This window comes from Triturus cristatus, chromosome 9 (genome assembly GCF_964204655.1).
Source record: "Triturus cristatus chromosome 9, aTriCri1.1, whole genome shotgun sequence".
NCBI classification, from domain to species: domain Eukaryota; kingdom Metazoa; phylum Chordata; class Amphibia; order Caudata; family Salamandridae; genus Triturus; species Triturus cristatus.
The window spans coordinates 589,919,760-589,940,614 of NC_140592.1; the positions used below are offsets into that span (position 1 = coordinate 589,919,760).

General features: G+C 43.0%; 1 protein-coding gene across 1 annotated transcript in view; it reads left to right on the forward strand.

Moving 5' to 3' along the window:
- LOC146798371 (SUN domain-containing protein 3-like) overlaps positions 1–20,855 on the forward strand; it is a 69,408-nt gene that overhangs the window by 31,635 nt on the left and 16,918 nt on the right. Inside the window, exons 3-4 of the mRNA XM_085625636.1 lie at positions 2,462–2,830; positions 8,847–8,939. Coding sequence (XP_085481762.1) covers positions 2,462–2,830; positions 8,847–8,939 — 462 coding nt within the window. The remainder of the gene's footprint in view (positions 1–2,461; positions 2,831–8,846; positions 8,940–20,855) is intronic.

Here is a 20,855-nt window from a genome sequence, read left to right on the forward strand (position 1 = left end):
GGCCAGGCATGGAGCAGAGCAGATCATTCAACTGCACACCAGGGCTTTTGTGCAACATAATCACAGAAATGACTATAAAGAAGTAATCACTGTTGACTTATGTTTGTTTTACCTGAATTTATCAGAACAAGGATTGGCAAAGCCAATAGGTTCAGCCTATGTGTGATCTATTGGCTTTGGCTATGTTTTTTTTGGTATATTATAGACACTTTGCACAGCAACACGGGCTGCTGTACAACATTGCTTACAGTAAAGAAAACAAGCATTTGCAATGCAATAGGGCTCGCATTTATACGAGTTTGAGCTATTGGCATTGTAAATGACACTGCTTTTTATTTAATTTTTTTGTTTTTTAAACATAAATAAAAGGCACTGTCATTTACAATGCCAATAGCTCAAACTTGTATAAATGCGAGACCTATTGCATTGCAAATGCTTGTTCTATAGCACTGTTTTGTTTACTTAGCACGGGGAGCCAGTTTTTAGTTTCTTTGAACATCCTAGAAGTGCTTGCGTCTTTTAAAAACATCAGCTGCAGTTTAGTTTAATTTAACATGAGGCCATTTACTCACGTCCTGTCTCTGTTTATTAATAGTTCCCAGACATTGTTAAAAGAACAGTGTTTCCCTCTCTTGCAGTCTGGGACCTTCTACACCTTGACACGTGTATTTGAATGTGTCACTCCCCCTCGACCTCGTCTGCTGCATGCTCTCTTTCACAATGTCTCGGTAGAAGGAGAGTGCTGCGGAGTTTGTCAATCTATCTTGTGACATTTGAACTTACTTTATGTTCAAGCTATACATTAGTTGTAAGACAAATAAGTTCTGTTGCTGCACATACATACTGGACATTTTCATTTGTTATTACAATACCCAGCCAGCATGGTGGGGGTTGGTACCTTGTGTTGGAATGCGACAAATCAGTTCAAGAGTATGCAGATCTAACCTCTGTTCACACCCATCTCATAATGCAGTATTTTCTTCTCATGATTTAGTGGTGTGCAGATCTGTAAAGTTTGTTTTCTCATTAACTTCCCACAATTCTTCTTCTATTCTCACCTTTTTGCGGGCTCTCTGTTTGCTGCAATCATTCCTGCTCATGACTACAACTCCCATCATCAGTGGAGTGGTGTGGCTCACTGGTTAGAGGCGGCAGACCCGGAAGCAGAGGTCGGTCAGGGACCAGGGTTCGAATCCCGACGCGGCAGGGTCTTGGGCCAAGGTCAGCGGACTCGATAATTCTCGCCTCGGTGCCTACTCTAATCATGGATCACACTCAGCAACTCATAGCGTGCTTAATCTCCACTAACGGCCCCATCAGCGCTGGGGATGCTTGGTCTTCACCTTGGAGATGCCCAGTAAGGGACCATCTCACAGGGAAAGCCAGGATGGGTTCCCCAGCGGTATACAGCGCCGGGACGCCCCTTTGCTGGGGCAGCTGTGCGCTTTACAAGTATTTAACATTTAGTGAGGGAAAAGCCCTCCCTGCTTTTCTGGCTCTCGGTTTTGTTGCACGTTGTGACTTTCATCCTGGTGCTGGCAGAAACAGACAGTTTTTCTTCTGAATTTTCCCCGTTGGGGGTAGGGGGGGGGGGTTCTGGGAAGGTGGATCAGGGTCTCATCATGGAGCAAGTCAAGGTACAGATAGCCGTTGTCAACACTCGGGAGCTGCTGCAGTAGGGTATAGAGCGGGTCATGTCTTCTCCACTACCCTTCTCCCCAGCAGGGCCGGTCTAGCCATAGTGGGCACCGGCATTTCCCCAGTGCGCCAGAGGGGTGGGGCCGGTTTTGTGCCCACGGGGGAGCTTTTCTTACTGGGGGCCGGATCTGCTGCAGTGCTGAAATATCAGCCCTCTGAAAGAAAAGCGGGAGCTGTGCTTTTTGCTAGCACCCCCATCCCGGTCCTAGGGCCAGGCAAGAGCAGCAACCTGCCAGGGCTGGTTGCTGTTCCCAGCTCGACCCTGTTCCCCAGCTGTCTTATCTATCCCATCATCTCCACTTTTGTAAGAGTTACCTGGCCTGCTGTAGCATGGCACTCACTTTTATGTTTTTTTTAATTACCATGGCTCACTATTGCATTGCAAATGCTTGTTTTTTATTTGATCTAATGACGTGGGAATGGGGATTAATGGCGAGTGTAGTCCACTGCCGGGAGCCATAAGGCGATATTACCTCTTTGGTGTGTCGAAGTAACCACACTCACGCCCAGTCACTGGCTTTTCTGTTACCATGCAACATAAATGTTCTTTGATTTACAGTGATACAATCTCCTAACAACATTTCCATTTAAAATGTCCCCCACTCAGAAATGATTGAATATAAATATTAACTATTTATGTCTTTCCTTTACAATAGCTGAGTAATTGTTTTCATTAAATGTGATATATTTTATACGCTCCCCCAATGTTTACCTCTGTGTGATACGTTTCATTGTCTCTGAAATCATTTCTCTCTTTTCATAGCATATGATGGAAATTGTGGATAGCGTTATGAAAAACTTGCAAGAAGACTATGTCCATGTGGCCGATTTTGCCTTGGAATCTGCTGGTGCAAGTATTGTGGCGAGTGGAACGTCGCCAAACTATGTGCCTGATTGGTCCAACGCGCCCTGGTACATTTTTTCCCTGGAACACAATTTACGAATGCCAGAGGTCATTCTGCGTCCAGATGTCCATCCTGGAAACTGTTGGGCTTTTCCAGGATCCCAAGGCAAGGTGGTGCTGAAACTTTCCCGGAACATCCACCCCGTTGCTGTGACCGTTCAACACATTCCAAAAGCAATATCGCATGATGGTCACATCAAGAGCGCCCTCAAGGACTTCGAAGTTTATGTACGTCACATTCTGAAATTTAGAAGGCAGTGGTAGCGGCATCTTGCTGCATTGGCCTTACGGCTCAGTCCACCGTGTTGCATTAAGGGTTGTGTTAGAGGTATCTCCCAGAAGGACTTTTGACGCGAAACATGATGAAGCTGCTTACTGAGGATTCTCCTCATTGTGGCACACAATAAGTGCCAATAGTGTTCTACTTTGTAACTGGAGTTATGTGATTGTGCGGCTGCTGCGTTTTTCGCATAATTATAGATTTGCCGCATTTGCTATATAATCCATTATCTGCTGCGTAATCTGCAGATTTTAACAAAAAAATGTGTTTCTAGCTGACGTGGTTCAAAAGTTACTAAGAACTTAGCGACACGTGTTGCAGCACAGTGTAAGGCCCTTTGCAAAGACTCACTGGTCAGCTTACTGCTACATTCAGGTGTTAAACTGATATTAATGAGGTGCAGCCAATGCCCACACAGTGTTAACAAGTGTAAAAACCACTAAATAATGACGTAATGCTATCATAAAATGTACCGGATTATGTCACATAATTTGCCTTTTCTTCCTGTATAATTTGATCAACCCTGCAGCATAATTTAGCCCTCCCATGCTGCATAATTCCAGTGGCCCTGCATAAACAAATATTTTCAGCTTCTCCCTTGGATGGTGTGAGGCTACCTCATCAAACTCTTGGTCATATGTGCAACAGAATGACGGAGCGTGGCGTTAAGAAAAACTTGCTAATGCCACGCTCCGCCATTCTGAAAACGCACAGATGCAGCGTATTTACAAAGATACGGTGCGCCCCTGTATTTCCCCTAGCGCTAAATTAAGCTGCCTTGCGCCAACGCAGACACCCTTGCACCATAGTGCAAGGGTGCCTGCGTTGGAGGGAGTGATTGTTTATGTGCAGGAAGGTGTCCCTTCCTGCACATAAACAATCACAACTGGTGATTTGTAACTCCTATGTGTGCTGCATTGGGCAGCACACATAGAAGTTGCAAATCATCATTTTTTCGATGATTGTTTATTTGCAGGAAAGTACCCCCTTGCACAATGCAGCAAACATAGAAACAGCAAGAACGAGGAGAAATAAATAATTTCTTCTCATTTTGCCATGTTAAAACCAGGTCTTCCCTGGTCTTAATTTTGGCGCTACTCCATATTGACTCCATCTTGTAAATATAGGGCAGCATCAAGATGAATGGGTGTTGCGGCAAAACGCCCACCGCAACACCCATTGCCCACCCCTTTCATTCTAAGTAAAGCGTGAAAGGGTACCTTATTTACAAGGCGGTGGTGTTAAGCCACATTAAGTGGCTTAACACCGCCTTGTAAATAAGGCGAGGTCCCTTTCGTAACAGGAACGCCGTACAAAGTGACGTTCCTGTGGCAATAGGGGCTTGTAAATATGCCCCTCTCTTCCACCAAGAGACTATTGAAAATCTGAAATTAGGGACCATGTGGATATTGGGTTGCCCGGCGGGAAACCAGCAACAGATGGGTACAGATAGAGGAAAACACTACTCCACTGGAATGTCTTAAGAATGAACCCACTTCAGTCTGCCTGTGCATTGCATGGCCCATTAACCCCTTCCCCGCTCATGACGGAACCACTCCGTCATGAGCCACGGGTGCCGTGTGCTCATGACGGAGTGGTTCCGGCATGCTGCGGCCGTTGGCCGCCGCTCCGCCCACGCGGCGCTAATTCCCCGCCTGTGCGGGCGATTACCGCAGTGGGCGGAGTCGTGACGGAACCACTCCGTCATGAGCACAGCTCAACCGTGACTCATGACGGAGTGGCTCCGTCATGAGCACAGCGCCACCGCGCTGCCCCCAAACCCCCCCAGCGCTGCGGCGGAATTCCTGCCGCAGCCAAGGGGTTAAAGACCACATGCCATGTTGTCATATCACCTGGAGTTCAAACGATCATGTACAGCTGAGCTTTCCATATTGGCTACACACCTACTGGCATTATACACATTCAAAGGTGTTTCTGATTGTGCCTCATTCCTCGTAAGATATAAGATTGGCCACACAGACTCGCATAACTGTAGAATTTGAAGAATAAATCCTTGTGTTCCACACCTCATTCTTGCTCTTGCTATTGTGCAATCATTACACCAACATAGACATGGAGTATTTTTATAATGCTTGTTACAGTACAAATACCAAACCCCAAACTTGTTTTGGATTAATGACATAGCTTACGTCTCATGTGCATTGCGAAATCACAGCGAATAAGCAACCATATTACTTTCATCTAGGGGCACTGAAGATGTAGGTAAGACTAAAGCGATTTGAATCAGTCTAGAGAATTAAAGCTATGTTGAAGGCAGTCTTATTATCTTCCAAGCACCACACAGAACAGATGGCATATGAGCTAACAACTCAATTATTAGGTCTAATGAATGCTTTGTTATCGACATTGTTATTGATTGCCCCCTGTGAATATTTACATGAAGCTGTCATTTTACTGACCAATCTGCAACTCTAAAGACTAATTGTAGGTTTAGGTTTGGGTTTGGAAAGGCAATCTTAGCAAGGCCACCTCCCTTTCTGTGGTCAGGTGGCTGTCAGGGAATACCGGGCAGGATCCATGTTGGCTACCATTGTTTAACGCTAATGACCCAAAGCATTGAACAAAATTACGCTCCAGTTGGATAACCAAGTATTCCCTTTGTACTCCTAACTCTTTGATGGTAGCTTAGACGAACGGTTTCATCCAGGAGGTGGTAGCAGTTTTGGTCCTTCAATACTGTATGATACTGTAATCACACATTATAAAGTCAATCTAAAGTTCTAGCTGTTACTCCTAAGCTCCATAAGAGCTATAGGGTCTGATTACGAGTTCGGCGGTAAGGGAACAGCCATCGAAATGGCGTTGGACAACCAGCTGCTTATTTGGCAGCCTTCCCGCCATATTGCGATGTTGGCAGTATGCAGAACGGAAGACCGCTGGAGCATCGCTTCCACCGTCAGCCATTCGCCAACAGCCTCGACGGCAGCATAGGGCAGGCAGATACCAGAGGGCAGTACAGACCAGTTCACCCTTGTCTGAATTACGGGTAGGTTTTTGGTCGAGCTGACCGTGGCAGGAAGGCCGCCTGCTTCGAGTCGACAGAATCTAAGGAATTCGGCTGCATGACCACCAATTTCCTTTTCTTCCCTTCAGTTTCCCATGTGGATCCCTTTCTCCAGGGCCCCCTTCACATCAGTATCTTGGCCCTGAACAAAAAGACCCTGTTGGCGCCGAAATCCATTTACCCGTTGACTGAACTGGGCACATATGGGCCAGACTCCACCAATGGAAAAGTACTTGTAGTAGGTATTTTTTCATGTGTCATGCATATGTGTACAGTTAACACTTGTGCAGTCAAAAAATCACACCTGCATTGACACATATGAAGAAATATTGACTGCTGTCAGAAACACCGCTCTGTGATAGCGGTGTCATCGTAATACTGCCGTCCGGAGACCGCCGCTGTGGTGGTATGGTAGTAAGACCGCCAAACTCGTAATCAACCCTTAAGTTTCATGTCGGTAATGAACGGCATTTAACATTAAACATAGCCAGAAGGTCATAACACCCTCTAGGCAGATATATGGCTCCCAACATTATTTAAGTACAAAGACTTAAGCGGGAGAGCTGGATTTAGAGGAAAAGCTTTATTACACTGCACAATGATTGTAATCTGGAAGGGGCTTTGCAGATCTGTTTTCTGTCCTCTTGTAATGCAATGGAAAATTACCAAACAGATCAAGTGACATCCAGTCTATGAAATGACACAAAACATCCTTGATGCTGTGATTCATCTGACCGTTGTGTCCTAGTTTCCTCAGCACCTCAGGGTTCAGGCAAAGTGACTCCATAGACTTAAGTCATGGATGCAAATATTGTACCAAAAAAACAACAGCCTACCACCTAAAAGATAAAAGAGTGCAATCTACTACAAGGGGGTTGCTACTAAGTGGTAAAGGGGAGCTAGACAAGATCTCTAGTTCTGCATTGTGTGGTATTTTGGGTACTTAGAACTAAGAGTTACGGAACATATGTCAGGGAACCAGTGATACTTTGAAAAGTGTCCATTCAGTGTTCAGGATGATAAACTGCACCAGAAGATGGATTGGCATTTCACTGTTACCACCAATTGGGAGTCATACAGATTAGGAGCCTACAAGTGATTAAGGGTTGGTTACTCTGGTGACAAAGACACACAGGGGACAGAGAGCACAGGCTTGACTAGCTGGCTTCCACCAGAGACAATTGGCACCTTGGGTTAGTAACCAAATGGCCAATCGGCCATGATATCTCATAAACCTAAGGTTTTACAATTATGGTTCCTATGGTTCTGAGCTCAGGATAATCAGCCGCAGTCAACATAACAAACCCAACAAATGTCTATGTCAATGGAGACATTTTATGTTTACCGAATCGTGGATGGGCAACAAAGTTTTACAAAATGCCAGAGGAGTCCAGTAAATTTCTTCGAGCCATGCTTTTGTCCACTCCTGTGTGATGGGCCCAGGTGTTCACTGTCAATTGGTATGGTGGTGTCAAGAGGCTCAGAAGCAGACAGAGGGCCTAATTTACAAGGCTATTGAGCCGTCGGTGCATCACTTTTTTGACGCATCGGCAGCGCAGTGTGCCTGTCCATATTTATAAGGCCACATAAAATCACTCTGCGTGACTTTTCATGGCCTTGTTAATATGGGCCCCTTACATGGGTTACTCTGTGTGAAAGGGGCGTACCATGGGGGTTGCTGTGGGTATTCCCAAGCAACTTCCATGGAACCTGACATATTCCCAGATTTACAAAGTTTTATAAAGCTGGGAATGCGTCACAATCCTATGCCTCTCCAGGGGAGGCGTAGGAGTGGCGCAACGAGGAGTAATCCTTTTTTTTCTCCTTTTTTTTCTCCTAGTTTCCTCTTTTTATGAGGAAAAAAACATCAATTATTGTTTTTGTGCAGAATGGTGTCCCTTTCTGCACAAAAACAAACATCACCACAACCCAGGCCTCTTTTAACATGACGCAAGGGAGCCTGCACTGGTGTATGGCAGCTAATTGTGTATCAGCACAGGGGAAAGCACACAGAGGTGTCGTATAGTTGTTAATACGACGCATCTCTGTGCTTTTAAAATGACGCAGCTCGGTGCAGCAAATTGGCTTGTGGCACGCTGCTGCATCATTATTTTTTGTAAATGAGACCCTGAGTCCTTAAGCATCTGTGGCACACATCTAACCCACTGCTGATGCAAATGTCTTTCTTTCATCTTAGATTAGATTTGTTCAGGTCAGATGTACCTCAGATCCTCATGGCTCCTTGGCTGGCAGTATCTGTGACTGGTCCTCTAGGTCCCTCTCCTCTACAGTCAGCCCAGCAGCTCATCTTTCATACAGGACAAAATCGTAGGGCCTTATCTTATGGTTCAGGCTTTTTCGCATCCTTGAAAGAAACAGTGACTCAAAGTACGGGTCCTCCTAAAATACAATTTCTCCATTGGTGGTGCAGAACTTCTGTCTATTATGAAGTCCTGAGGTATCAGAGTGCTTTACATGAGCACCAGTTACGTTACAGACCGACACGTTCATTTTTTGTTAGGCACAGGGAGATTAAGTGATTTGCCCAGAACCACAGAATGTTGAGCGTCCCTGCCGAGACTCAAGCCTGGATCCCCAGCTCCGAGGTCGACCGCCCTAGCCGTTAGGCCACATTCTCTCCCCGTCGGGGCCTACTGGTGGAAAACACAAAGATAGCCATAATAAGTCAAAGCTGAAAATGTTAATTTACCTGCCTAAGTATTGCAGGAATGTTTTACCCTACAGACTCAACTTTCAGTCCTAACTCTCCATGACAAAGTGAGGCAGCCAGTTTGAAAGGCACTGTTCAGTACTGCTAGGAGAAGGTTTTGCCTGTACAAATAACACAATGCATTCTTATGTTTATATATTGCAAGCCTCAGATTTTTATTATTTATCTTCTGTTGTGTGCTAACAGTTTTGCTTGGAACTCTGTCTAGGGATTAAATAATGCAGAAGGGGAAAAGGCTACTTTTCTTGGACAGTTTGTGTACAACTTTATGGATGATCCTATCCAGATCTTCCGGTTATGGGTAAGAAGATATACTTTTTTCCAGATCAGATCTATTTGCATATATTTGTTTCCCCTGTTCTTATTGTTTATTCCTAGTTGACCAAAAATGCAAGTATTCTTGTTCTGGTTGTGAAGTCGGGGTTGTGAATCAGAGATGCTGCTCTTCTTAATTGGTGTCACTTAAAGGTTAAATTAAAAGCTGTGCATGGTTAATAGCTTTCTACGCCTGAATTGTGACATAGTCCAAGTTCCAATGGCCTAAGGTAAATTTAAAGACTTTATATGTTGAATGTTATAGGACACTATCCATCTTCATCAGTTAAATCCTCTGACACATTCATCAGCTGCTTTGTAATTCTGAGATTACCACCCTTTTTTGACAGAAACAATGACTCATGCTTTTCTCCACCACTGTCATCATTGCAAACATTCAAAATGATTCTCAAACTGAATTTAGTGTTTCAGAGCTGCAAATAGATTGGCATTGGGTTTCAGGCACTGTGACATAAACATACACTCTCTCTTCCTATTAGAAAATGTCACAGATAACCAACAAAATTTATACTATGGAAACCTCTTACTTCAAGACAATTCACCACAGAGTCCCTCAAACTTGATAGTTTGACATACATCACTCTCCTTACGAATCACCACTAATGTTTGGAGGCTTACTAGATCGCAAAGTATCACCCAAAGTCTAGCCTTCCCTTTGAGTGACCTCCCAACCTACATTAGAGAATTTAACTTCATTGGTGAGGAAAATTGACTTTGTATGAAATTCTTCTATACCATCTTCCTCAGGCGACCCAATAAATTATACTGGTAATTGTCAGGCACACAATTACTACGGCTGCCTGGCCATTGTGACCTTTATGTAAATGCCCTCTCCATTGTAATTTAATGTGCTTCTTTTCAAATTTACCTTGTGCATGATTCACTCTTTCACAATTGAAAATATCGCATCTATCCCTCATGCAATTACTTTTGACATGCTTAATGCGCTGCAAATAGACAATCCTGGAAAAGATTACAGGTGGATGTCAAATTACTTCTATAAAAGCTGCAAATTACCAGGCCGGTTGATGCCTAACATGTATGCTGGCATGGTCTCCTCCTATCTGAACAGGTGTTGTCTTGTCAGCTACCATACATCATAACCTGCTTCTGGAGTAGCACCGATTGGGGTTATCATAGTCTATCTAACTCTGGTGGTTTAAAAGATGCCCTTGGTCTCTCTGAGACATTGTTTGATATGATCTGTTATTTGCTCATCCATGCCATGTTGTTAAGTGTTTGCTTCTTGCCCTTGTAGAACAGCCTTCCATCTTGGTCCTCATCCTGTATCCATTCCCTGTTGGTTAGAGTTAAATCCCATCTTTGTGGTGCAGTGTGATACCATATTTGCTATACCTGACTTGTTGGGTTATAGTTTCTACCAAGTCAGTCATTCAATCAATCAAAAAACTCTATTTTGGTTACAAAAGCAACCATAAAAGTACATCACAATGACTTCAAACATATTCTCAAATCATTTATTTATACAAAATATGTCTTAAAAGCAGAAATATTTTTAAGTTTGAAAAGCTTTATTAAAAGTGTTTAAATACAAAAGATATCAGCCAGAACATCTAGGTTAAACAAAATAGGAATTAAATGACATTGAGCAAGCTAATATCCTAAAGATAAGAACAAAAGCATTTTTTTGTAGAGATTTTTAAGGGATAGGGGAGAGGGACAGAAAAGGGAGTGGAGACAAATAAATAAATAAAAGGGGGAAGAACGTTCTATCATTGCAATATGAGAGAATAACATTATGCAATAAAATGGTTTTTGCAAACAAAACGGCAATCAATAATTAAGTTAAGAAAAAGACAATAATAATAAAGAAGTCCAGCCTTTTAATATAGGAGAAAAAGGAATAATCTCCTAAAGGCGGTCTAAAATTTTCAGAAGTAGTACGGGACATGTTCTTCTTGGCCACCCGATCTAAGTATGAGGTAAGAGGTAACCAGAATAGATCCCTATTATGTGTGGGGTTACAGGAGGAAGCGAAAGCAATGTCTAATCTGTGAAAGTGACATGGAGAATTCCACCAACAGCGTATGGAAAGCTTTGTAAGGGACTTCCAATTAGAAGTAATATGCTGAAAGGCAAGGGCAAGCATAAGATCAAAGAGACCATGAGAGTGCAGAGGAAGATCTAAAGAATCAGATAGGCTGCCAAGAAAAAGAATAGGTATAGAATGCGAAAATGAGAGTGCGAAAACACGAGAGATATATAACCAGACAGTATTCCAGAATTGAGAGACAGAAGGGCAAAGAAACAAGAGATGAAGAAGGTCAGCATTAGGAAAAGAACATGTCCAACAATTAGAATCAGGAGAGGAAGAGAAACGGGCTAGAGAAAGCGGAGTAAGATATAGTCGGTGATATAAGTAGAATAAAGAATGAGTAAGAGAAGCCGAACGAGAAATTTTCAAAGATCTAGACCAAAGTCTATCCCACTGAGCAACGGACCAAACACAACCTAAGTCCGCCTCCCAAGATAATTCCACTTTAGATTTAAGACGCTCTGGGTTAGGGGATGAAAAGAATTTATAAATGAGAGAGGCCTTGGGAAGAATAGAAAAGATTTTGAGAAGAGGAGTTTGGGAAACAGAAGAAGAGGGGGAGGAGGGAAGAGAGTAAAAGAGGTCAAGAATAACTGTCATCAGAGTGACACATTTTTGCAAAAAGGAACGAGGACAATGAAAGGAAATCTGAAATTGGGGAAAGGAGCAGGGAGACATTCCATCGAAAAGCTGATTAACCCATATGATGCCCTTGGACCTCCAAGATTTCCAGAAGATGGGTATATTATTTATAAGTATAAGCGAATTATACCAGATAGTGGAGTTCAAAAAGGATTCGCGAGTAAGAGGCATAGGATTGAGAAGAGGTTTCAGAAGAGAAGAAGTATATTTAAATAAAGGAAGTGACGTATAAGAAGTCTTAGCGGAAAAACGTGTAATCTCTTCAAGAGAAAAGGGCAACAACAATGTCTGTTCGATATGAAGCCATTGAGGAGTGAAAGGAGAATTGGCAGGCGTGAGCCATCTAGACGCTTGACGGAGAGAAAAGGACTTGTGATAAAGATGAAAGTCTGGGAAATTGACACCACCATTAGATTTGGACTTACGAAGCATTGTAAAGGAAATTCTAGATTTCTTGTTGTTCCAAAGGAATTTGGATATACAAGAATCAATTCGTTTAAAGTACACTGCTGGGATATCAACGGGCAACATAGAGAAGAGGTATAATAAAATGGGTGCTATCATCATCTTGATTGAGTCCATTCGTCCCCACCAAGAGAGAAACAAGGGGTTCCAAGAAGAGAATAATTGCTCAATTCGAGATAATACCGCAGACATGTTGAGATTAATTGAAGAGGAAATAGAATTGGAAAACCAGATTCCTAAGTATTTAATTTTCGAGCTGTTCCAAGCAAACCCAGTTGATGAAAAGAAATGGGGGAGGCAAAACTTAGTAAGAGGGAGAATTTCAGTTTTATCTGAATTAATTTTATATCCTGAAACCTGTGAAAGTGAGTCAATTTCAAACAATAAAGAAGGGATAGAAGTTTCAGGAGCAGAGATGAATAAAAGAATATCGTCTGCATAGGCAGAAAGTTTCAATTGACTATCCCCATAAGGAAAACCCAAAATGGAATCATTGTTGTGAATAGAAGACAAAAAGGGTTCAAGAGCTAGAACAAAAAGTAGTGGAGATAAAGGACAGCCTTGACGAACACCCTGTTGAAGAGGAAAATACGAGGAGACCCGACCATTAACCAGAACCGAAGCTCTAGGAGCAGAATATAGCAAAGAAATAAGAGAAATGAAATGGGGGCCAAAACCATGCCAACGCAGTGAAGCGAATAAGAAAGACCAATCAACTCTGTCAAAGGCTTTCTCTGCGTCAACAGAGATAGCAGCTAAAGGTACAGAAAGAGAAGGGACCTTATTCAAAACATTAAGGAAGAGGCGAGAATTATCAGAGGTGAGTCGCCCCTTAACAAATCCACACTGCTCTTGACCAATAAGGTGGGGCATAAGGGGATCTAAACGCAAAGCAAGTACTTTAGCAAATAATTTATAATCTACATTGATTAAAGAGATCGGGCGATAATTCTTGCAGAATTTGGGGTCGCGACCATCCTTAGGAATAAGACAAATGGTGGCCTCCTGAAACGTACCCTCTGCCTTACCCGATAAATAAAACGATTGAAAGAGAGTCAGAAGTCTGGGAAGTAAAAGGTCAGAGAAATGTAAGTAAAATTCGACTGAAAAACCATCGGGCCCGGCGTCTTGCCTTTGGTGAGAGTGGTCAGAGCAGTAGAAAGTTCATGCAAAGAAAGGTCAACTTCAAGATCTGAAAAATTAAGATGAGGAGTCAGGGGTTTAGGAATTTTGTCAAAATAGGCTTGAATAAGAGGAAGAGTGGGAGGAGTCTCTGGTGTATAAAGAGCGCGATAAAATAACTGAAATTGGTCAAGAATGTCCTGATCCTTATGTAATAAAACATTGTCGACAGAGTAAATAGATTCAATAAGGGAGCGTTCTTTGCGCGACTTAAGATAATTAGCTAAGAGCTTCCCTGATTTATTTCGACTGCCATAATAACGAGCACTACTGCGAAGAAGTACCGAGGAAGCATTATCAGTCGTGATTTTATTGAATTCTAACTTGGTTCGAATAAGTTCCGGAGAAGCATTATTATTAGGGGAAGTATAGAACTCATGTTCCAAAGATTTAATACGAGCTAGTATATCTGTTTGCTTCTGAAGAAACCGTCTTTTCTTCTTGGATACAAAGTCAATAATAAATCCGCGAGCAGTGGCTTTAAAAGAATCCCAGAGAAGATGGGGAGAGATGCTAGGATCTTCATTAAGCGAAAAGAAATTGATAGCAAAAGAATGAAAAGAAGAGGAGAAAGAGGGATCGATAAGAAGAGAATTATTAAAGCGCCAACGAGAAGGCTTGGGATGTGGAGGAAACAAGTCAAGGTCCGTCACAATGGGGGCATGATATGAAATGACTATGGGTTCGATAGAGGAAGATAATAGGTTTTGAGATAAAGAGGGAGAAAGAAAAATGTAATCAAGGCGAGAAAAAGATGCATGAGGAGGAGAGAAGAAGGAATAGTCCAGGGTGTCAGGGTGAGGAAGTCTCCAAGAGTCAGTGAGATGGACTTGAGAAATAGTGTCTAGAAATTGTTTGTGGGGCTTGTGAGGTATAAACCGGACAGTTGACTTACGATCAAGAAAGGGATCTACAATCTGGTTACGATCACCACCAAGGATGAAAGAATCATTCCTATGTTGAATACATTTGTTCGCAATTGAGGGCCAGAAAAGTAAATCGGGTTGAGTGGGACCATAAGCATTAAACACAGTAAGGGGGATAGAATTCATTAGTAACTTAACTAGTATCCATCTCCCATCAGCATCTGTTTCTTGTAACAAAACTTTACACTTTAATCTCTTGTGACATAAAATAGCAACACAATTTTATTATTGGTAGAGGGAGAGAATAAGACCATACCCACCCATCCTCGTTTTAACTTAAGGGACTCAGCTTCAGTGAGATGAGTCTCTTGTAAAATAACTATATCAGGGGAATACGAAGCTAAGTAAGAGAGAACTCTCTGACGCTTAATGGGATTAATAAAACCTTTTACATTCCAGGAAATTACTCTGAATTTAAAAATTGGAGAACATTAATAGAAACAAAGATTACAGCATATGAAGAGCAAAAAATGCCAAAAAGTGAAAGAATAAAGAAGCAAGAAAAAAGGAAGGTTCCAAGAGGAGAAGAAAGGAAAAATAAAAAATAAACTATTGAAAGAAAACGAATGAAAGAATAGGATAATAGTACAAACAAAGGGGAGACAAAAATAAATAACAAATGAGAAAAAAGGGAAGGGAGAAGAAGGGGAGGATGAGGAGAAAAAAGTACAAGAAGAGACAGTACATATCCAAAAAGGATGACTGAGAGTAACATACCTGAAGGGGACATAAAGAGGAGAACGGGGTTGTGGGAGGATTCAACAAGAGTGACCTCCCGGCATCAGGAGATCAAGCCGCACCAAGACGGAAGGTGAAGAAGACGAACCATATGGGATGAAGGGGAGTACACCAGACGATCTAGGTGAATAAGATAAGTATTAGAGACAATTATAATGAAGGAAACATATTAAAAAACATAAATGCATGGAAAAGGAAATACAATACAGCAAAAAGTTGAGAATAGTAACAAGAGTGGACTTGGGAACATGTCATAACAACAACAAACCAACACTACAACAGGCAGAGGCTAATGCGAGAATGATAACTGAACTAGCCTGCAGGAAAAAAAAAAAAGGAAATTAAATTGTCAGCCATGAGCAGGAGTGGAGGTATCCATGCCAACATTAGTCTGAATATGAATGAAGTTTTTGAGTTCAGCAGGATCATGAAAAGTCCAAGTTTGATTTTGATGGGTAACTTTGAAGATGCAAGGGTGAAACAAATCATACCTGGCACCAAGAGAATGTAGGGGAGCACGAAGGTTCAAAAACTCTTTCCATCTTGCAGCGGTAGCATTAGAAACATCCTGAGCGAGAAATACCCTCTGGCCCAACCAAGAGACTTAGGGCCATATGTAGGTAAATTACATTTACCGATTCTTAAATATCGAATTTTACCGATTCGGTATTTATGAATCGGTAAATGTAATGTAGGTAAATTATTACCGATTCGGTAAATATCGGTATTTAAGAATCGGTATTTACCGAATCGGTAATGGCAACTGGCTTCCCATTCATTCCTATGGGCCTGGAGGCCCATAGGAATGAATGGGAAGCCAGTTGCCATTACCGATTCGGTAAATACCGAATCGGTAATAGGGGAGGCATTATCATGGGTGGCAGGGTGTCACATTGACACCCTGTTGCACCCCTGATTCGTGCATGTGTGCACATGTGGCGCACATATATGCCCTAAGGGCATGTATGTCTGCCACATTGCACATTTCAAATAGCACAATAATGCTTTTTTACAGGTATTCGTCATTTACCATCAACTTTTAGTTGGTGGTAAATAACGAATCCACACACCGACGAGACACTCCCCCTACATATCATTTCAGGATTCGGTATTTACCGAATCGGTAATTTTATCGATTCGGTAATTTTACCGATTCGGTAAATTACCGAATCCTGAAATATGCCCCCTACATAGCAAAAGCCTAAATACCGGTCGGTAATGGGATATTTACCAAAAATCGGCCGTTACCGACCGGTATTTGGCTTCCTACATATGGCCCTTGGCGTTTGGATCTAGCTGCAGAAAGAACTAAAAGGAGATCAGTAAATTTCAGAAACAGAATGATGACTCCTCGCGGCTTTGTTGACGACGATGAACGAGGACCAAGTCTATGAGCTCTTTGGATACTTAAAGAAGTGGTAGCAGGGAGGTCCAAAGCATCAGAAGGAAAGAGGAGAATAACGAGAAAGGGTCATCTCCTTCCAAAGACTCCGGCAGACCATAAATGCGTAGATTATTCCTCCTATTTCTATTTTCTAAATCCTCTGCATGTTGTTGGAGGGCAAGAACAGATTTTTCTAGTGAAGAAATACGTTGAGAGTTAGTATGGATTTCTGTAACCTGCTGCTCCATGGATAACACACGATTTTCCATAGTTGACCACTTTGCTTCAAAAAGCTGCATTTTAGTGTTGGTCTCCTCTACAAACGGACGTAAAGCACGTATCTCCTCCAGTAATAACTCCATGGATATAGGAGATGGCGACTTATCTAGGGGAGGAGAGTCCTGTTTCAAGCGCTTAGATGATGTGGTAGGAGGAGAAGCTTTGTTGAAAGTTGGCTGTGACGAAGAGGGACGGTTGGGTGCTGCTGTCGCCATTTGATCTGTGGTAGAAGAGGAGCCCGCCGTTGAGGAAGAAGAAGAAGGGGCCACAGGAGAGCACTTCGAGGGCACAAAAACAAATTTTGGATTGCGTAGTTTGCCCATAGAGACCTGAGCTCCCAGACAGTGGAATGAACGAAGACCAAACTACAGGTGCGCGTCGTATTCCAAGCACAGGAACTACCAAGGTGCGCGACGAAGAAGCGCAGGAACCACCGTGAACAATAAAAAAAATAAAAAAAACTACTGCGGGGCAGCAGTGCTCCAAGCTCAAGGCTCAAGTGGTCGTCCCAATCAACTGCAGAGCCACGCTTCTGGTGAAGGGCTGAAAGACCATTATTCCACTAGGTACTTCACATATAAATCCTCGGTTGGTTTCAAAATGACATTTGAAGTTTACTTTAACATTTATAATGGCCTCTCACTAAACCCAAACACAACTGCTCAAAATATATCATTTGCCGCTATCGTGGATAGTGCGACGACTGACGCACAAGAACATACTACTCAAGCGCGTTTACAAAAACTGCAAGTCCATGCTGGCTATACTGACACAACTTCGCCCTTTGACGTAAACCGGCAGATGTAAAACCATTAGACGATAGTGTGCCAGTCAGTGAGCAATCTGAGATCTCCTCAAACACGAAAGCGCTATGCTGCAGTGTTGGGTTCTTTGTATAATATATTGGTAGAATGATCCTTCGCGGCTCACTACTGAAGAGTTCTGAGAAAATGTTCCTCTAACAGGCCAATTGTAATCACGTCTGCCTCATAGCATTAACGACTGGACTGGTGCGCGCTTGTTTTATTAAGTGTGACAAGGAGAGGAGCAACACGTGCAGTAACACAGGAACATACTGCGTGTGTGAGAAAAACATCAGGTTTAGCGCATCTTCGCCGTGTCAAGAGATAGAGGACATGTATGCGCTCCAGCCTCACACGAGCGTCGCCTAGGTCTCAAAATGGCGGACGCGCTGAGGCGCCGACAAATCACGGTGAAACGAAGCATATCAGGCAAAGTAGTTGCTTATTGTAGTCTCACCGGTCGCACGCCTTGTTCCGCTCCCCGGAGCTGCAAAGGAAGTCGCTGGGACGATACAGAAACCACCGAGAATCAAAGGAGATCCGTCTCGGTGCAGCGGAGCTCCGAGCTCAGGCGGCCATCTTAGTTGGCATCCAAACCACGCCCCCCAAAAGCAGAAATATTTTAAAACAACAAAAACACAGCAGGGCATATGCACTTAAGAAAGTAGTTAATGAGAGACTTCATTGGTCTGACATCATAAAGTGCAAGGATAACATGTATTTTCTTTCAGTAAAAACACCTTTTAAAACCATTGCCTTATACAAAATACCTCCTGAAAGCAATAACAGTCAAAAACAGCAAAATCGCAGCGTAGGCACTTCAAAAAAAGTAAATTTCACCTCACAATTCCAGCAGCATAAGGTGCTGAAGTAACATAGATTTTGTTTGACAATAGTACATTTACAAAAAGGAACAAATATTTGCACACAGGGAACAGTAATATAACTGTTGTAGATAAACCAGGGCAGCACCACATCTTCTTATTCTACTCACCTTTAAAGCTGAAATAAAAAATATTTTATCAAAGACAGAATAAAACTGACAAAAAACATTAAAGTGAAGCAAGTTCTGGGTAGAAGATTAATCGAATGGACAAATTAAAACTTTAGGTGGATCAAATTGACTCATAGTAAGACCGAAGTGCCATCTCACAAAGCCCAGCTTGAATTTAGTTAACAGCAATCTGTCCCAAGTGCTGTCAACCCACTCAAGTTATGGCTGCAAGGCTGGCATGGTTTGAAGCTTCACATACTCCCTAATTGAACTTTATGAAAGTTTGGTTTCCTCCATTTGATGATGCCTCATTGCTTTAAAAGTTTTCTTGGCCCAAACCAAATCAGAGTTGGTCATGGCTGCTGGAATAGACAAAAGGGCCGGCCTATCCAGATTAATCTATTCCTACTTAATATATTTTGACCAGAGGATTTTAATTCCTCTGTCAAATGAGAGGCAGTCTAAAATGACCTCCCTGTTGAATGATGTGTGTGGATTTGTCCATACTGCACACCACATGGCAATGGGAGCCATTTTGATAATATGTGCACATACTCAACCCAAGCTCTTGGTGTACAATTAAAGTTGAACAGGTAGGGGGAACTCCCAGGCATTGCCTAAGCACCCTGTTACGTTTACCCGGGAGGGAGTTGGTATTTAAGTAACCACAAATGCCCATCCCATAAGTAAGAATGGGAAAGCGATTCCCCCTATAGATCTCCAAAAGGTCGGGCTCTGGTTTTCTTCCAATACAGCATGTTAGATTATAAATAGGCCCCATCACACTCATTAATCTATTAGGACCTTTAGTTGTGTAGGGTCCCCAATTCACCCTGGCATCAAGCACAACACCCAGATACAAAAAAGCCTGCTTGGAACCAAGGGGTGACCTCACAAATATACATTGTGCATCTTATAGTGCCTGGAGCCGCAGGCCATGGTGAATGATTTGGTCAGTTAGTTGCAAGGCCAAGTGACCCATAAAAGAAACAAACTCCTGAAACAAGGTGCTTAGGATGTTAAGGGTTCTAGCAATTAATATGGCATCATTGGCATACAGTAATACTTGGACCTTTTTCTTGCATATTAAAGGGGCGTCTGAGATTTTTTATGAGAGGACGAAGCCTAGTCCATTGATATACAAAAGAAATCAAATTGGAGCCAAGACACAGCCATGGTGCACCCTCTTCCCCAGCTTAAAGCTGTTGGTACACTCACCCGATGGGCCGAACCTTACTGAAGCTGTTAGGACATAGTGTAGGGCCAGCAGAAATTCCACTAGGCCACTATCCACCCTAAAATTGTTTAGAGTCTCCTACAGTTTGGATCTTACCACACTGTCAAAGACACAGGTCAGGTCCATGAAGGCCAGGCAGATAGAGCCATGCTCAACAATGGTATATTTACTAATCAATAAGTGCCAAGCCAAACATTGCTCCACCGTGCCAAGTCCCTCACAGAAACCATATTGCACCTCTAGCAGCGTGTCCGACTCCTTAATCCATGTTAAAAGGCTCTCAGGGACAACTCTCCCAGCAAGCTTCACAGCAGAGCCCAGCAAAGATAATGACTGATAACTGCCTAGCAGTTGGGAATTGCCCTTTTTAAAAATGGATACTATAATGGCAGTATGCCAATAATCTGGAAGGGCCGTTTTAACAAGGGCATTAAAAAACTTGCACAGCAAGGGGACCCAGAACTATGGTAGAGATTTATAAAGGTCCATAGGGACACCCTCAGGCACCGGGGTTTGTCAGAAGGAGACTTAGGTGCCGATTCCGATCCTGTAAAACCCGGGGACGAATGGTCGTACGGAGCGTATTCTCCATACGACTCGTACCCGGGAAATCCACCTTACAAACCAGCAAGTACAACTCGTACAGAAATACCATTTCCGTACGAATCGTAAAAAACACTGTAGGGATAAAAAATACCTACTATTCTGATCCTGGACAGCGCGTACGTGACGTCCGCACAGAGTCAGGCAGCGTTTTACAGACCAGCAAGTACTATTCGCACCTACAGCACTCCGCACGGCAATTTTTTTACGGGAGCCTAAAAGTGCCGGAAAAGCGAAGTACGCTGCGATGCACGATGAAAAGGGGGCCCGGTACGCGACGTACACGCCATCAACCACATCGTATGTGTCATCATGTATGGTGCGTACCCCAACATTGCATATGTACGGTGCGTACATAAGCGCTGTTGGGGTACGCACCGTACATAGGCCAACAGTGCGTATGTACGGTGCGTATGTCCGCACCATACCCCTCCACCCGCGTATGTCTGCACCATACCCCCCCACCCGCGTATGTCCGCACCTACCACCCCACCCACGTATGTACGGTCTGTACATACGCGAGAATTGGGGTACGCCTGGGGTATGGTGCGGACATACGCGGGTGGGTGGGT